General features: G+C 51.7%; 1 protein-coding gene across 8 annotated transcripts in view; it reads right to left on the minus strand.

Moving 5' to 3' along the window:
* CRACDL (CRACD like) overlaps positions 1-17,793 on the minus strand; it is a 126,986-nt gene that overhangs the window by 8,774 nt on the left and 100,419 nt on the right. For all 8 annotated transcript variants that reach the window (XM_070474746.1, XM_070474754.1, XM_070474742.1 and 5 more), the window contains 2 exons: positions 13,155-13,382; positions 7,107-8,652 (listed from right to left, as the gene is read on the minus strand). In XM_070474746.1, coding sequence (XP_070330847.1) covers positions 7,107-8,652; positions 13,155-13,382 — 1,774 coding nt within the window. The remainder of the gene's footprint in view (positions 1-7,106; positions 8,653-13,154; positions 13,383-17,793) is intronic.

Consider the following 17,793-nt stretch of genomic DNA (forward strand, 5'->3'; position numbering starts at 1 on the left):
CGCGACTGTATGGTATGAAACTGCATCACAGTCTGCAGTTAAAAGGCTCCTGCTGCCCCGTGAGTCACTACTAATCTCATTTTACAAAGGAGGAAGTTAAGACGCAGAGGTTGACAAACTCATTTGCTCAGAACCTCACAGCCCCTGAGGGGTGGACCCCAGAATCGAACCTCCAGACCCAGGCTCTTCAGCCTCCCCACCCAGTGCCGGCCTGGCTCACTCCCCTGCCTCATCCCACCCCCAGCACAGACGTCCTACAGGGAAGTGAAGTCGTCGGTGTTCTCTGGAGCTGCTGGCAGGGGTGGGGCTGGAGGAGAGTCAGAAGGAGGGAAGGCGTGGCAGATGAACTTGGCGAGGCAGAAATGTTGACTGGCCAGAATCTAAACAGCCTTAAATGCCTCACACGGGAGTGTGAGTTTTAGTCTAAACACAATGGGGAGGCATCCAGGGGATTTAAAAACTTTTTTTTAATTGGAGGAACATTGCCTTACAATGCTGTGTTGGTTTCTGCCACACAACAACACGCATCAGCCACATGTATACACGTATCACCTCCCTTTTGAGCCTCTCTGCCACGCCACCCCTCGAGGTCATCACAGAGCACCAAGCTGGGCTCCCTGTGTTATTCAGCAACTTCTCACTAGCTACAGCCTGAGAAAGCCGTAATTGAAAAAGGCACATGTACCCATGTTCACAGGAGCACTATTTACAACAGCCAAGACACAGAAGCAGGCCAGATGCCCATTGACATTCACAAGTTTTACAGAGGAAAGTTCCAGGGTTAGACCCATGACTTGGGGAGAGAGAATGAGGAGAGAGTTGGAGGGAGCGGGCGCTGCAGGTGTCAGGTTAAAGGTGCTGAGCGCGGACCTGGGGGCAGGCAGGGGAGGATAAAGACCTTTACGTCAGGATGACCAGGGTGTGTTGACCAAGGTGTAAAACATGACTGATCTTCTTTATCCGTTAGATGGAAAAACAGAAACTAAAACTAGACTGACAGCATGTAGTGCTGATGAGAGGTGAAGAAACAATCTCATCTCTGCTCTCAGAAGTGTAAACTTGTGCAACCTTTGTGAGGGTCATCTGAAGTTGTCTTATTAAATCAAAACTTCCTAGCTCTGTGAGCCAGAAAATCCACGTTTAAGAATCTATCCTATGGTTTCCCTGGGGGTCCAGTGGTTGAGAACCCGCCTGCCGAGGCAGGGGACATGGGCGCGACCTCCGGCCCGGGGAGCTCCCACACGCCTTGGAGCAGCGAAGCCTGGGAACCACAGCTACTGCGCAAACGCGCGCGCCTGGGGCCCACACTCAGCAGCAAGAGAAGCCCCCGCAGCGAGACGCCCGCACACCGCAGCTAGGGAGCAGCCCCTGCTCTCCAGTTAGACAAGAGCCCGAGCGGCGACGAAGACCCAGCACGGCCAAAAATAGAGAAATCTTCAAAAAAAAAAATCTATCCTAGAGATAGAATTCCCCAGTGGTTATGACTCCAAATTTTCACTGCTGAGGGCCCGGTTTTGACCCCTGGCCAGGGAACTAAGTTTGACCCCTGGTCACGAAACTAAGATCCCACAAATCTCATGGCATGGCCAAAAATAAAAAAAAACCACAACAAAAACCAGTCTAGCCTAGCTTAGAGAAATGATTGTGTGAACACACAGAACTAAAACAAACAAGGATGGTTACTGCAGCAGTGTTAGCAAAAGGAAAAAAAAAAAACCCTTTCAGCAATTGGAATGCCCTTTGGCAGGGGAATGGCTAAATAACATATGGTATAGGTACTCTGGTAGCTCAGATGGTAAGGAATCAGCCTGCAATGTAGGAGACCCCGGTTCGATCCCTGGGTCGAGAAGATCCCCTGGAGAAGGGAATGGCAACACATTCCAGTATTCTTGCCTGGAGAATCCCATGCGCAGAGGAGCCTGGCGGGCTACGGTCCACGGGGTCGCAGAGTCAAACACGACTGAGCGACTACACACACACACACACACACACACACTTGTCGCCCTTAAAAAGAATGAGGACAAGTGGCTCACTCTGATCAGAAAAGATGCCCACTCTTTATTGTGGAGTGAAAACGTCTAATTGCAAGCTAACATGGACAGTATTTTTATGATTAAAAAAAAAAAAAATTGCTGGGGACTTCGCTGGCAGTCCAGTGGTTGAAATTTTGTGCTTCCACTGCAGGGAGCGCAGGTTCAATGTGTGGTTGGGGAGCTAAGATCCTGTATCCCCATTGGTGTGACCCCCCAGATAAATAAAAACTAAAAAAAAAAAAGATTGCTGCACCTGCCTGTCAATATTGCTGTAACTATGACCACAACCAGCAAGAGAAAGAATAGGGATGAATCTATTAGTGGTGATGCGTTTTGCATGTATATGTGTGTGGGAGGGAGTTAGGGAGGTTCATAGGTGGGTGGAGAGGAGGCTACTACATCTTTTTGTGTCATTTAAAAGATTTTAAAATGTACATAGTGAAATTCATTTTTCTGTCATACAGTTCTGGGTTTGAATATAGACTTAAAGATTCTTGTGACAACCACCACAAATGGGCCACAGAACAACGTCAACACCCCCCAAAATTCTCTCTTGCTACCCCTTTGTAGTCAGTTATTCAGTCACTCAGTTGTGCCCGACTCTTTGTGACTCCACGGACTGCAGCACGCCAGGCTCTCCTGTCCTCCACCATCTCCCATTCCTGCCTAGAGAATCCCATGGACAGAGGAGCCTGGCAGGCTGCAGTCCATGGGGTGGCACAGAGTCAGACACGACTGAAGCAACTTATCACACATGCATGTCCACTGAGTCAGTGATGCCATCCAACCATCTCATCCTCTGTCTCACCCTTCTCCTCCTGCCCTCAATCTTTCCCAGGATCAGGGTCTTTTCCAGTGAGTTGGCTCTTTGCTCAGGTGGCCAAAGTACTGGAGCTTCAGCGTGGTGAGAGAAGGCGACCTTCAGGACACCACAACCACACCTGTTGAGGGGGTACGGCTCCCATCCTGGCTCTGCTGTGGGGGAGAGTTACCGCACTGGGAAGCAGGCAGGGATAAGCAGATGCACACAGTTTGAGGAGCCCAGAGAAGGCAGGGAAACTGAGGCCCAGAGTGTGGGCCACACTTACTTGCCAGGAAGGGACCGTGGGGGGAAGGAGAAGGATAAAAAGAAGGGTAGGTGTGAATGAAGTTGGTTTTCTTTAAGAATAAAAGACATGAATATATTTTTAGGACACCAAAAAGAAAAAAAAAAAAAAAAAACGCACCAAACTCCTTGTATTCTACTTAAACAAACTTGAATACACTGAAATAACTGCCATTAGAGAAGGTGACAACCTCATTGAACTCATTTCCTTCAGAAAATGTCCCTGACATCCAAAGACAAGAGGGACATCTATCTACACTCACCACCTGCTGCCTCCCTAGGCCCTAAGTTCCTGGATGGCAAGGCTGCCATGCTCTTCCTGACTGCCTTTCGGCGTCAGAAAAGCACATTGTCCAGCTACTCTCCAAAATACCCAACAAGTGTCCACCACAACATAGAAGATAAATCACACACACGCAACTAGAAGGAAGGCCAACAGGAATAACATCTAGAGAATGAACTTAAAAGTGATGACTTTTTTCTATAAATGTTCAGTATTTCACCATTTTTTCTGTGCTAATTCTAATCCTGTGGGCAGAAAGGTGCTTCCAGCCTGGTAATTTAGACCATGGGATAGACTGGTCCCGGCCAGCTGAGTCAGCAGTACATGGGATTTTTAATCCCAGGGTCGTGGGTTCTAGCCCCATGCTGGGTGGTTGCTCCTCGATATTTGGGCTTTCCTGCTGACTCAGACGATGAAGAATCTGCCTGCAAGGCAAGAGACCCAGCTTTAATCCCTGGGTTGAAAAGATCCCCTAGAGAAGGGAATGGCCATCTACCTCAGTATTCTTGCCTGGAGAGTTCTGTGGACAGAGGAGCCTGGTGGGCTACTGTCCACAGGATGGCAGAGTCGGACACTACTTTCACCTTCACAGATTGGTCCAGCAGGGGGTGGGGACTGTCCTGCACACATCCAGGGCCATTCACCTGCTATGGCAAGTGAAGTGAGCAGATTAATTGGTCTCCTTCGTGCCGACAAGCACAAATGTGCTGGGCTCACAGTGAACACCCCAAGGTGCCCTGTGAGACTCAGCCCAGGTGGCAAGCTGGGATCCTGTTTACTGCAACAACCCATCTGGGGCCCCTCCATCACCCAGCTCATGGTCACACCCCCTCAGGGGGACAGGGGAGGTGGCAGCCCATCTGGGGCTCTGGATAAGGTGCTGTCATAATGAGATAATGAACAGCAACAATTAGGCCTTTCTAGAAAACTGGATAATATGTCATTACAACTTTTTATTATCTGTTTGTTTTATGTGAATTTAATTGCCTTCAGCTGCTATAATTTGGGAGCAAGGACGGCAGCAGAAGTTATAATAACGAATTGAACCACGGGCAGACCCAGTGTCGGGGGAAGGAGTGGAGACCGCTTCACTTAATGGGCTTCCGGAGCCGGGGCTCTGAGACTCTGCTCTGGCCTGTGGGAGGCAGCCCCCAGACTCCATGGTCCCAGGTGGGACCAGAGAGCAGCCCCACCCTCTGCTGGCTCTCATGCCTCAAGTCTGGAGAAGGAAATGGCAACCCACTCCAGTACTCTTGCCTGGAGAATCCCATGGACAGAGGAGCCTGGCGGGCTACAGTCCATGGGGCTGCAAAGAGTTGGACACGACTGAGCAACTAAACAAGGGTCAGTTCCCAAAAGAATGTAAGAAGTATCTCCTCTCTTTGCACAGATATGAAAATCACTCCCTGTGCCCCCTATAGTGACCTAGATTCTCTCCCTCCAGAATTCATCCGAGTCAGTTATTTCCATGGCTTAGGGAATGCTAATAAAGTTAGACAGATGAGACAATTCTCTTCTACCATTTAAGCAAAGAAATGAGTAAGTGTTTATTGTACTTTATGTGCTGTGCTAAGTTGCTTCAGTTGTGTTCAGCTGTGCCTCAACCCAGGGATGGAACCCAGTCTCTTACGTCTCCTGCAGTGGCAGCTGGGTTCTTTACCATTAGTGCCACCTTAATCAAAGAAAAAAAAACAGATGGTTTTTTTCTATGGTCTCTAACTACAGACCATTCCAGCCAACTGTTCTTGACAATGAACAAGGCCAAGCCCTCCCAGCTTAGGCAGAGGAAGTTATAAATTGTCAATGTGTCAAGCATCGCCCTCTGAAGTTTCCTTTCCAGCTCTGACCATGAAGCTGAGTATCTTGTGTTTAAGTTCCATTCATTTGGCAAGCCCATGACAGAAGACATCTTCAATTCTAGGCCACGGAGGTGGATGGTGCTGATGTCAGGGTTTTACCTGCAGCCCCCTCCTCCATGGCTAGTTCAGTGGCTTTTAGAATCACTCTATAGTAGCTTCAATAATCTGTAAATTTGCAGAGTGGATTACCAGTTACAGTTTGAACCTCCCCCAAAGCTCCCTATTATTCTAATGCAACAGCAGCAATGCAAATTACAGTGGAGCCAAGGGGTCTGAATCAGGAAAGTTACCTGTGGTGGCTCTTTTGGGGATGTTTTCCCGGAAAGTTCACCTGCATCTTTGGGCGTTGCCTTAGGAATTTAGAGCCCCTGACTATTTTTTTTTTTTTAATTTTCTGATTTTTTAAAAATTTATTTTAAATTGGAGAATAATCACTTTACCACATTGTGTAGGTTTCTGCCATATAACAGCGTGAATCAGCCGTAAGTATACGTGTAACCACTCCCTCTCGAACCTCCCTCCCACCCGCCGCCCAATCCAGGTGGTCACGGGGCACTGGGGGCACTCCCGGTGTCACAGAGCAACTCCCCACTAGCTGCCATTAATACTTCATATATGTGATGCGCGTGTTTCATTGCTGCTTTCTCAGTTCCTCCCACCCTCTGCTTCCCCCACTGTGTCCACACAGAGCCCTTCACACACTACTCTTTTACTAGTATCTCAGGAGAAAGACCACAGCGTCTTTGAACCTGTCTCTGTGTGTGCCCTTCATCTCTCGTTTAGGGTGTGGGATCCCTAAGAACTGGCTTCTATTTCAGCTGTTCCACAATGAGTCCTAAAGGAGGCCTAGACTCACAGCACCCACTTAAAATACCCTGAAAGTTGTGCTGTTTTATAAAATCTACCACGGAAAATTTCTCCTTAGGGCCCCCATACCTCACACACACACACACACACCTGGCATTCCTAGTTCCATTTTTGGCACACCAACTACCATTAATAAATAAAAGAAATCAGCCATAAGAGATTCTTTATCTCTGCCGAATATATCTATTTCCAACAGATTTCATGAGACGCTATAAATAGTGACGCATGTCAAAGACACTGAAAGGTCATCTATTTTGTGTCTTATTTTAAAAGGCAGTTGCTTTAGGACTTTCTTACTTTCTACCCCAACCTTAACACCATCTCCCTTTGGGGACAGTTCACACCTAACCCACTGAGGAACTCACAGACTCATGACTCCAATAGAGGAGATGCTTCCTGTGTGAGGCTGGGCCCTGGGAGCCTGACTGTTAAATAGGAGGAGCTTTTTCCTTGGGAGGAAAGGTCAGAATGATGCTAAGTGACAGCACAGCCAGATGCTTCATTCATTACTAAGAATCAGCTCAGGCCCCAGGAGGACCTCCATCCAGAGAACACACATGTCCCGGGAGTCTGGGCCTCTGGGGGAAGAAGTATGTGAGTGGTCCACTGAAGAGCCCACCTCCTCCTGGAATGTTCCTACATTTTCCTGACTTCTCTGAACACCGCACATGGGATCTTAGTTCACCAACCAGGGATGGAACTGGTGCCTTCTGCACTGGAAGCAAGGAGTGTTAACCAGTGGACCACCGGGGACGTCCCCTCCATTCCTAACTCTTGATCAAATATGTAAGTGCTGACAACAGAAATTTTAAGTTTTCTTCCAGTTCTCCGGCAGCAAGGTTTTCACCGAAAGCATTTACATACCTCAGGGATGCCCAGAGAGACGGTCCAGCTGACCTGATCGCCCCCTGCCCCTCTGCACACACCCTCCCCAGGCCGCTCCACCTGGGGTCTCTTACCAGCTGCCCTGTGGGGTGACCTCCTCTCAGCCCGGCTTTCCTTCCGGGGCTCCATGGGCAGCCCCACCTTCTCGGGGTCCCCAGAGCTGGTGTCGGGGGGTGCGGGCAGCTGCGGGAGCGTGAGGGTCTGTAGCAAGGGCTTCCTGGGCAGGGGCGGCTTGGAGCTGAGCTGCTCCGCGGGCCGGGTCTTGGCCTTCCCGGGCTCACTGGGGGGCCTGGCGCCTCGGGTGGAGGGGCCGCTCCCCGGAGGACCCCTGTCGTCCCTGGGCAGCAAGCTCAGCCCTCCTCTCTCCAGCCTGACCTCCGCGCTGTACCTTTTGATGGCCTTCCCCTCCGGGCAGGGGGCTTCTCTGTGTTTGAAGGACAGAGACGTGGAGCGGAGCTTGACGGGGAAGGGGCCTCCTTCCCCGCCTGCCGCCCGCTCCTGGGCAGCCGGGTGGGCCGTGTCCGGAGAGCCGCGCTCGGCCGGGGCAGGCGACTTCCGGGGGCCAGGCTTGGGGCCCTGGGGCTCGGGGGCCGCCGGGAGGTCGTCGAGGGCGGCCTCGCTTTTCCAGGCCTGGCCGCTTCGGAGAAGCGGCAGCCGGACGGCCGGGCCACGGGGCTCCAGCAGGCGGCCTCCAGCGCGCGGCCACTCCCGGCCAGACGACACGGAGAACTTCTTGGCGGCCCCGCTCACCTCGCAGCCTCCACGCTCCGTCTTGCGCTCCGGGGCCCCCGAGGGGGACCCCGCCCGCTCGGCCTTTGGGGGACCCCGGGGGGCAGCCCCCTGCTCCGGGGATCGGGGTGCAGGCACCTGGGGAGGCGCCTCGGAGGCGGGCGGCGAGGGGGCCTTGTGCTTCAGGCAGCTCTTGGGGGGCGGCGGGCTGGGCGCCGCGGCCGGACTTTCCGGCCCTGCACCCTCGGGCGCCGGCAAGTCCACCGTCGGCAGCGTCTCCTTCTGGCCCGCCCTGTCTGTTCCGTCGGGACCAGGAGGCGTCTCCGGGGTGGCGGCTGGGCCCGGCTCAAGAGGGGTCGTGTCCCCCTCGGGGACGCAGGGAGACAGTCGACCCTCGACGTTGTCTCCCGACGCACAAACCGCCTCATCCGCTGTGTCCCCGCCGGGGGGACACGCGCTTTCCAAGGACACGTCCTCCCTCTGGTTCTCACTGTCGGGATTGGGGTGAGGGGAGCCTTCCGGGCGGGATGGGGACTCCGAGTGGGGAGCTCCGCCTGACAGGGGCTCTGTGACCTCCATGACCTCCACGGTGGCCTCCGGGGTGCCCTCCGGGGTGGCCGGGTGACTGCACGGGTTCTCCCCTGGGGGGCTCTCCTCCTCCGTGCTGGCAGTGAGCGCCGGGCAGTGCTGCAGGCGCGCCCGCCGCAGCCGCGGCCCCGCGGGTGGCAGCACGGTGGCCAGCCCCTCTGGCTCAGAGCCTCCGTCCTGTCCTGCCTCCTGCTGCCCAGAGCTGGGCGGCTCCTCCTTGCTGACTTGGAGTAGCGGTTTCTCGTCGTCTTCCTCCTCCTCTGGGGTGCAGGTCAGGTCGCTCAGGGATTCCGACTGTGCTCTCTGAAAGTAAAGGGACAATGGACGAATATTAGGAAGCCGATGGCCTCCCCATAGGGCTTCCCAGGTGGCCCAGTGGTGAAGAACCCACCTGCCAATGCAGGAGACACGGGTTCCATTCCTGGGTCTGGAAGATGCCCATGAGAAGGGAATGGCAACCCACTCCGGTATTCTTGCCTGGGAAATCCCATGGACAAAAAGTCCATGGGGTTGCAAAGAGCTGGACACAACTAAGCCACTGACACTTTCACTTTCTTTTCATGTCCCCTTTGCACTTGGAGAACTGGAAGCTCCAAGAGGTCCCCGGCTCCGCCAAGACTGAGCTAACAGGTGGCTGAGGGGCAAGGCTGTTCCCTCTGACCCCCGTGCTGCCCCAGAGCCCATGTCCCATGTCAGTGCCCTCTTTCTCCAGGGTTGTACACTCATAGTGAAGGCGGGCTAGTTTGCCTAAAAGCCAGTTCATATCATGTCCAACACAGTCAATAGCAAACCGTCTCTGATAGGACAGAGCACAAACTTCTCAGCTAAATTTGAAGTCTTGTATTCTTCGGTTTTAAATTATTTCTCCCACTCCCTACTCAGGTCAAGCCAAGCCCCTGCCACTGTATGTGCCAGATTCTGGATCTGAGAGACTAGTCGACTGGCTGCTCCCCGCTCACCTCCAGGGTTTCCCCAGGACCTCCAGAGCTATCTCCAGTTTCACTCCTGAAGAAAGCCTCGCCTGGTGTGGTGTGACAATGAGACATAGCTTGGGGCTCCCCTGGTGGCTCAGACAGCAAAGAGTCTGCCTGCAATGCAGGAGACCTGGGTTCCATCCCTGGATCAGGAAGATCCCCTGGAGAAGGGAATGACTACCCCACAGACAGAGGAGCCTGGCAGGCTACAGTCCATGGGGTCACAAAGAGTCAGACACAACCGAGAGACTAACACTTGTGCTATTTTTCTTCCGAAAGGTCTCTGGAATCTACAGTTAGTCCACTTCCTCCCTGCTATCCACGAAGTCAATTCCTGCTCTTTTAGGAAGGAAAGGAGATCAAGGTAATCGAGATCATTCAAAAGCAAATGTGAAAATGACCAAAAGGCTGAGAGCGTTGAGGCTGGTGTTTTCAATAAGACTTTAGGCCTGTCTTCAGATTTTTCAAGCTTCACCCTGGCTGCTGCACAGGTGCAGTGACCTCCTCCGGTCTTTTTAGGAGACACCCAGGGGACTGTCTGCGATAGGTTTTTGTTGTTATTTTAACACTTTCCAGCTGGCATCTGCTTGCTCACACAAGATAACTGGGATGCTTGTGACGACACCAAAGCTAGCTGTGCCAAGATGCACAACCCTATTCCTCTAGTTTTGAAAAGAGGAATATGTGAAATTCCCAGAAAAATTTTCAAAGGTTGCAGGTTCCTAAGGTGTTATTGGGGCATCCCAGGTGGTGCTACTGGTAAAGAACCCACCTGCCAAGGCAGGAGATGTATGAGATGTGGGTTCAATCCCTGGGTCAGGAAGGTCCCCTGGTGGAGGGCATGGCAACCCATCCCAGTATTCTTTCCTGGAGAATCCCATGGAGAGAGGAGCCTGGTGGGCTACAGTCCATACTGTTGCAAAGAGTTGGCCACAACTGAAGCAACTTAGCAAGCACGCAAGGTTTTACTGGTCTTTTGTTATTGCAGGAAATCCTTGATGTGGAAATCCTTTAGGATATGGGTCATGTTTTAAAATGACTAGAACTCAGGCTAAGTCAGCATAAAGTTGAGGAGCAGGCCTGGCTTGGGTACATCCAGCTTGAGCCACTGACAGCTCCAAAGGGGTTATAGTGGGGGACCGGGAAGGAGGCAGCTGGCATGGACCCAACAGTGACACAGGTGACACCTCTGTGCAATCCAGAAAATACAGACACCCCCAAAAATGTATTCATGTCTGCTCCCGACCCAGAAAGGGGGCAAGATGTGCAGAAGACAGAGTTGCCTAAATCAGTCTGTGTAAATCAGTATATCAGTCTGAAATCTTCTTATTCTAAAAAATGGGGTTCAAAACCTAAGTCAAGTTCAAAAGTAAAGAAAGAGTAAGAGCTCTGCCCAGGGGACAGTAAGAGAGGATGATGCATTTCCACCTAGATTACGAGCTAGGCTTCCCGCTGCCAAGTCCTGGCCAGTCAGTGGCTGGCCACACACACCCTCTTCCAGGGCAAAAGACATCCCCATGGGAAGGAAGCTCAGACCTGAGGGCCAGAGGAAGCTGGCTTTGCCCTGGTCCTGTGGCTGCAGTCAGCATGAGGACAGGCAGATTGGAGTTACTGGGTCTTGCAAGTCCCCATGGCACTGAGCCTTTAACTGGAGAGACACTGCAAACATAAGCATTTGCCCAAATACCTAGGTCCCCCGAGTCTGCAGGGGGGACAGGACAGGACATTAGCCTGAAGGTAACATGGCCTCCTCCTTTCTGCAGCATTATTTCCCTCAGAATTCAATCCTGCTGGCCTGAGTTTAAAAAGCGCCTTCCACAATTGAAGAATGAGAAAATCCTACATTACTTCATGTAAACCTTTAGATGAGGAACAAAACTTACTGCATGACTTTGGGCAAATTATAACATCTCTGAGTTCATCACTATTCCCTTTATTTAAAATCTAGTCTGTAAAGCAACGATATCAACTCTAGAATTTTAGTTCTGAAACATAAATTATAAACCACTTCCATAATATAATAAGCAAGACACAGACAGGGAGGAAAAGAAAGAAAAGCGCCTTCCACATGCCCAGAGGAAAAGCCACTCTCTCCAGGGCGTCCCTGGAATCTGAGAGGGCCCACCCACTGCCTCCAGCTGAAGTGTCCAGCTTGCCCTGGTCCCTCATCAACACCTCATGATCTTGTCCTGAGGGAAGGAGGAAGGGATGTCCATCTCTGAGTATCCCTTTCTTTCTTTCTTTCTTTATTTATTTTTTTTTCCATTTATTTTTATTAGTTGGAGGCTAATTACTTTACATCATTACAGTAGTTTTTGTCATACATTGAAATGAATTAGCCATGAATTTACATGTATTCCCCATCCCAGTCCCCCCTCCCACCTCCCTCTCCACCCGATCCCTCTGGGTCTTCCCAGTGCACCAGGCCCGAGCACTTGTCTCATGTACCCAGCCTGGGCTGGTGATCTGTTTCACCCTAGATAATATACATGTTACAATGCTGTTCTCTTGAAACATCCCACCCTCGCCTTCTCCCAGAGTCCACAAGTCTGTTCTATACATCTGAGTCTCTTTTTCTGTTTTGCATATAGGGTTATCATTACCATCTTTCTAAAGTCCATGAGTATCCCTTTCTTAGCCCTGTCATTCTCTGTGGCCAGGCAGGCCCCACACCCTGTGTCTCAGCTCCTCTGGGGAGGAGGCACGGCAGCAGTGAGGGTGACAGCTGTCCCATGAACCTGATTCACTGCACAAGGGAGCTCTCAGCTCCCAGGGGGACAAGCTGACGACTGCCCTGGGCAGCACCTCTAAAGAGGGGTCCGTCCTTACAGGGTACCACCCCGCTGCTGCTAGGTGGGTCCTCACCCCAGGCAGTGTCCATTCTAGTTGTTCAGCTTCTTCCCGGTCGTTCACTCACTCACCTGTTTGATCATTCATTCAGGCATTCCACTATCATCCACAGGGATGGCATCTCTGTGACTAGTGTTCTCTGGGGCTAGGAGCACAATCTTCTCACAGAAAGTGAAAAAGTGCTAGTTGCTCAGTCATGCCCGACTTTTTGTGACCACATGGACTGAAGCCTGCCAGGCTCCTCTGTCCGTGAAATTCTCCAGGTAAGAATACTGGAGTGGATTGCCATTTCCTTTTCTAGGGGATCTCCCCGACCCAGGGATTGAATCCAGGTCTTCTGCATTGTAGGCAGATTCTTTACTGTCTCAACCATCAGCGAAACCTAAGTGCCTTCCATTTACAAAGGTCACATCTGTGTGTGGCCAGTGCCATGGAAAAAGTGCCCATGGTGACGGGCAGGGGGGCTGCTTTCCACAGGATGCTCAGGGGGAAACCTCATAGGGAGGACCTGGGAGCCCATCCCCCCAAAGGGCTGAATAGGGGTGTCCCAAGCAGGGGATACAGAAGGTCCTAAGGCCTGGGGTGGGTAACAACCTGCTGAGCTCCAAAAGAAGAAAGGAAGTCAAAACACGTTCAGTGAGAACGGGAGGAGATAAGCAGGCAGGGCCTGGTCGTGCCAGGCCTGCAGTGTGGACATCACACTGAAGGCAGTGGGAAGGAGGGGCCCCATGGCTCACAGCAGGTTCTTGGCATGTGCTGTAGAATGAATGACCGAACAAATAAATACGTGCTTTTGTTGGGAGGGGCTTATCTGACTTAGGTTGAAACCCCGAGCACCCCCAGCTTCTGGAGTCTGGTCTCGTGGTCCCACAGATCTTAGGTCCCACGGGGTAGGTGGTGGCCCAGAGGATGGGGACCTTGCAGGGGAGGAGCGGGGTGTCTGGTGCTTGGGGCCTGCCCACCCTGCCTCTGCCCGGTTACCGAGGACAGCCGCCTCATCTTGCTGGACCGCTGGTTGCGGGGCTTGACGAGGAGCTTGTGCTTGGCCGCAGAGTTGTCCAGGCAGGAGGAGAACTCTGGCGGGTAATCGAAGTCAGCCACGGGCACCATGCTGCTGTCCGAGGTCCTAGGGGAGGCGGAAGTTTCGCTCGCTTGCCTGGACAAGAGCTGGTCCGGAGACTGCGGCCGGGACGAGGAAACCACACAGACCTTCGGGGGACAAGGAGCCGACAGGCCGAGCATCAGCCTCCTGATAAGGAAGCAAACGGCGCAGCCAGCACGCCCGCCTCCCCTTTCGTCATGCTCGTCTCTGGGCTCGGGGTTCGAAATGGGGGGTCAGCCCTGCGGGCCCATCACTCATTTCCAGGAACCCGAGTCTGAGGTGCTCCATGACTGGGTAACTCTGCCTTCGCCCGCCCACAGCAGCTGCACAGGTGCTTCGGACAAGGAACTTTCTCCCATGAAACTGACCAGCCCGATTCCTCCGAGGGTGGGGTCTGGCTTGGCCCCATCTCTGAAAGTCATGGGGAAGGCCCAGGAGTGTGAAAGAAGAGAAAGAATGCTCCAGTATTCTTGCCTGGAGAATCCCATGGACAGAGGAGCCTGGCGGACTACAGTCCATGGGGTTGCAAAGAGTCAGACATGACTAAGCAACTTATGCTTCTAACACTAGGTAACTTCATGTTTAATTTTTTCAGGAACCATCATACTGATTTCCATGCAGCTGCATTATTTTACATTTCCACTAACACTGCACAAGGGTATCAATGTCCCTGTATTCTCTCCACCAACACTTGTTATTTTCTGGGTTGGTTTTTTTTTTTAATAGTAGCTGTGCATAATGGGTGTGAGGTGGTGCAATGTTTACATTTTAACTCAAGACCATAAGTTTATGCACCTCAATATGATTTAGTCAATGGTCTTCTCAGGAATGAGGCAGCAACATGATGATACAGGTGGCCAGGGGCCTGTTAACATAATTATCTACTACTATCTGATGCCATGAAATTAAAAGATACCTGCTCCTTGGAAGAAAAGCTATGACCAACCTAGACGGCACATTAAAAAGCAGAGACATTACTTTGCCTACAAAAGTCTGTCTAGTCAAAGCTATGGTTTTTCCAGCGGTCATGTATGGATGTGAGAGTTGGACTATAAAGAAAGCTGAATGCCGAAGAATTGATGCTTTTGAACTGTGGTGTTGGAGAAGACTCTTGAGAGTCCCTTGGACTGCAAGGAGGTCCAACCAGTCCATCCTAAAGGAGATCAGTCCTGGGTGTTCATTGGAAGGACTGATGCTGGAGCTGAAACTCCAATACTTTGGCCACCTGATGTGAAGAACTGACTCACTGGAAAAGACCCTGATGCTGGGAAAGATTGAAGGTGGGAGGAGAAGGGGATGACAGAGGATGAGATGGTTGGATGGCATCACCAACTCGATGGACATGAGTTTGAGTAAGTTCTGGGAGTTGGTGATGGACAGGGAGGCCTGGCGTGCTGCAGTCCATGGGGTCACAAAGGGTCAGACACGACTGAGTGACTGAACTGAACTGATCTGATGCAAGTACGAAGTTTATCCCTGTCGACTGGGAGAAGACAATTACTAAAATGAGGGGGTGGGACTTCCCTGGAAGGCCAGTGGTTTAAGACTCCAAGTTTCCACTGCAGGAGGCATGGGTTCAATCCCTGGTCGAGGAACTAAGATCCCACATGCTGTGCAGCCAAAAAAGTTTTTTAAAAATCTATTTGTAAAAATAAATAAATGAAATGAGGGAGAGAGGAATCTAAGTGAATATAATCTCTTAGTTCTGTGGTTTTATCAATTTGGGTTCGTACAGGAATAAAATAGGAAAAAATTTTTAAATGAACCATAAGACATGGCCATGTCTCCCTCTGTGCCCGTGGCTTTGACTCCCACCCAATCGCTGATAACTCGGGAAGTCACCTGCGACTGGACAGGTGATGTCTTCCCCAGGTAGTTCTTAAAGTCACAGCAGGATGAGTCCATGTCATTCTGAGTCCGAGTCAGAACCCTTTGTCTGGAGGGACAGTGATATCCACACTTGCTGAGATTTGGGTCTTCTTTCTTACTGTCTGGGACTCAAGAGAGCAAACAAGACGAACTGCTCTGCACATGGGGTGACTCTCACTCTGCAAGCGAGAGTGATCCCCAGCGACAACCTGGGCCGGGGTCACGCCTCTGTGAGCCTGGAGGACCAACATCCCCTGCCTGCTCTTCATGGGGCTCCCCTGAGTGCCCCGTCCGAGCAGACGGTCCACCCTGGCTCTGAGGCGGGGGTCTGGGAAGGAGCTGAACGTCTCTGACGCTGAACTTGGGCCATCACTGCTCGTCTTCCTGAAAGGGAACTGGGCCCTAGCCTCTGTCTGAGCTGTCGTTCTGAGAGTCCTTGGGGCCACTTCCTGATCAAGGAGAATCAAGCTGTGTCTCTGATCAGTGAAGCAACTATGTGAGCTGGGCTGAGATCTGGGAGAGGAGGAGAAGCTGACTTGTCTTTCTATCTGCGGGCCGGCACTTCTGGGGCTCACGTACACTGCTTGTTCCCAGTGCCCCAGTTTTCCTGGAATCTGTGCTTCTGGATGATTCTGGAAGTGGAGCATTTAGTAAGAGTCTAACAAGTTGCTCTTTGTTGGGGGACTATGGATCAAAGAGCCCTGAGGAAGTAGCCTGGGATTCAGAGGCTTCTGTGGGGTGAGCCTGGGTGACAGCTGCTTTACCCTGACCGTCCTCACAAAGAGGGGCCCTGCCACGGAGGAGGGGGTGGAGTGTGGTGCATGGGAAACGGGTCCCCGCACGGGGCAGGTCTGGGGGGAGAAGGGGAGGCACGGAGCTGCCCGAGTCCATCCCGTGCCCCGCCAGACCCCAGAGGTGACGGACCTAGACTGCGGCCTCACCGGCAGTGACGATGTGTCACCTTTTGCCGGCTGAGCTCTACCGTCTCCCTGCTGTCTTCCTTCATCACCCAGAGCAAATGAGACCTGCCGGTTTGCCACCCTGGGCCCCCCGCTAGCTACTTAATGGCAGAACACCCAGGCAAGGACCTCTGAGGTGTCATTTTACCTTAAACATCACCAAGCAAACATCATCTGTTGTTGCCTCACATGGTAATGCAATTTTAAAAATAATCCCATCTATTTGCTGAAAAACCTATTCCACCAGGAAATGTTTCCTTGGCAGTGTCACCAAATACATTTTACTGAAGACCTTTTTTTCATAATAATCTTCACTAAGTTTCTCTGTCGAGCAAGTGGGCCTGTGTGAGGTGTCACAACAGGAAAAGATCAAACAGCCCACAGTCCCATCCTTTTAGGGTTCATGGTTCTATTATATCAAATGCTGTGTGTTACATAAATGCACTTAAGAGTGCATTGTTTCCCCCTCTTGGTTGACTCCCTGGGCCCTAAAAACTTTCAGGGCACAAAATATGGTCATTGTATCTTCAAAGCACAGTAATAAATATTTTATTTTTTGTAAGTCTTAAAGGCTCAAATTTTGGTTACCGATGATGCCAGTGAATGGGTCCTATTACCCAATTAAAAAAAAAAAGAACGTCACTACGAAAGGAGGGATGCTGAGAAGGACAAGGTCAGCCCTGCCCTGTATGAATGGCTCCCAGTCAGCTGACTATGGAATTTGTGCATCATGGCACTTTGTGGGTTTGAGGCTGGGTTCACCCTTGAATCCTTAACAGATTTAGAAGCTACCAACTCTCCTGTGCTGTCTGTCCCAGCTAACTCTCCCAGCTAAATGCAGAGAAGCACGTTGCTGGGAAAGTCAGAGAACCATGGGATGGAGTGGAGGTGAGTCAGCCTATAGCAGCGGTTCACGCTCCCCCACCACATGGTACAAAACACACAAAATCACACCCATTCCTGAGGCTCCGCCAATGAAGATGCCAAGATATGTGTGTTCCCTGGTGGTGACACCTTACACGGCCATCAGCCTGTCACCTCTCCCCTGCACCTAAGGGGTGCAGGGTGGGCTTGGAGTCCAGGAGGTGGGCCACACCTTCCCCCGTGTCTTCTCTGCTTTCTTGTCCAGCTGGGAAAGCAGGTGTGGGTGGCCCGCTGCCCTTTGACCCGCTCGTGGAGCCAGCAGGGCAGAATTCTGGAGTCATTCTCTGGCCTGCTGCGTGGGAACCCCTGCCCTGGGTGTGCTCACACTCAGCTACACCGCAGCCCTTCCTCTGCCTTCTGAGAACCCACAGCCACACCCAAGTCAGGTAAACACTCCTTTTCCTGATTTTGAACTCTGGTGCCGGAGAAGGCTCTTGAGAGCCCCTTGGACTGCTGGAGATCAAACCAATTGATCCTAAGGGAAATCAACCCTGAATATTCACAGGAAGCACTGATGCTGAAGTTGCAGCTCCAAAACTCTGGCCACCTGATGTGAAGAGCCGACTCATTGGAAAAGACCCTGAAGCTGGGAAAGACTGAAGGCAGGAAGAGAAGGGGATGACAGAGGATGAGCTGGATGCCATCATCGACTCAATGGACATGAGTCTGAGCAAACTCCAGAAGATAGTGGAAGACAGGGAAGCCTGGTGTGCTGCAGTCCATGGGGTTGCAAAGTGTCAACACAACTGAGTGACTGAACAACAAT

Source organism: Odocoileus virginianus, chromosome 2 (assembly GCF_023699985.2).
Source record: "Odocoileus virginianus isolate 20LAN1187 ecotype Illinois chromosome 2, Ovbor_1.2, whole genome shotgun sequence".
Lineage (NCBI taxonomy): Eukaryota > Metazoa > Chordata > Mammalia > Artiodactyla > Cervidae > Odocoileus > Odocoileus virginianus.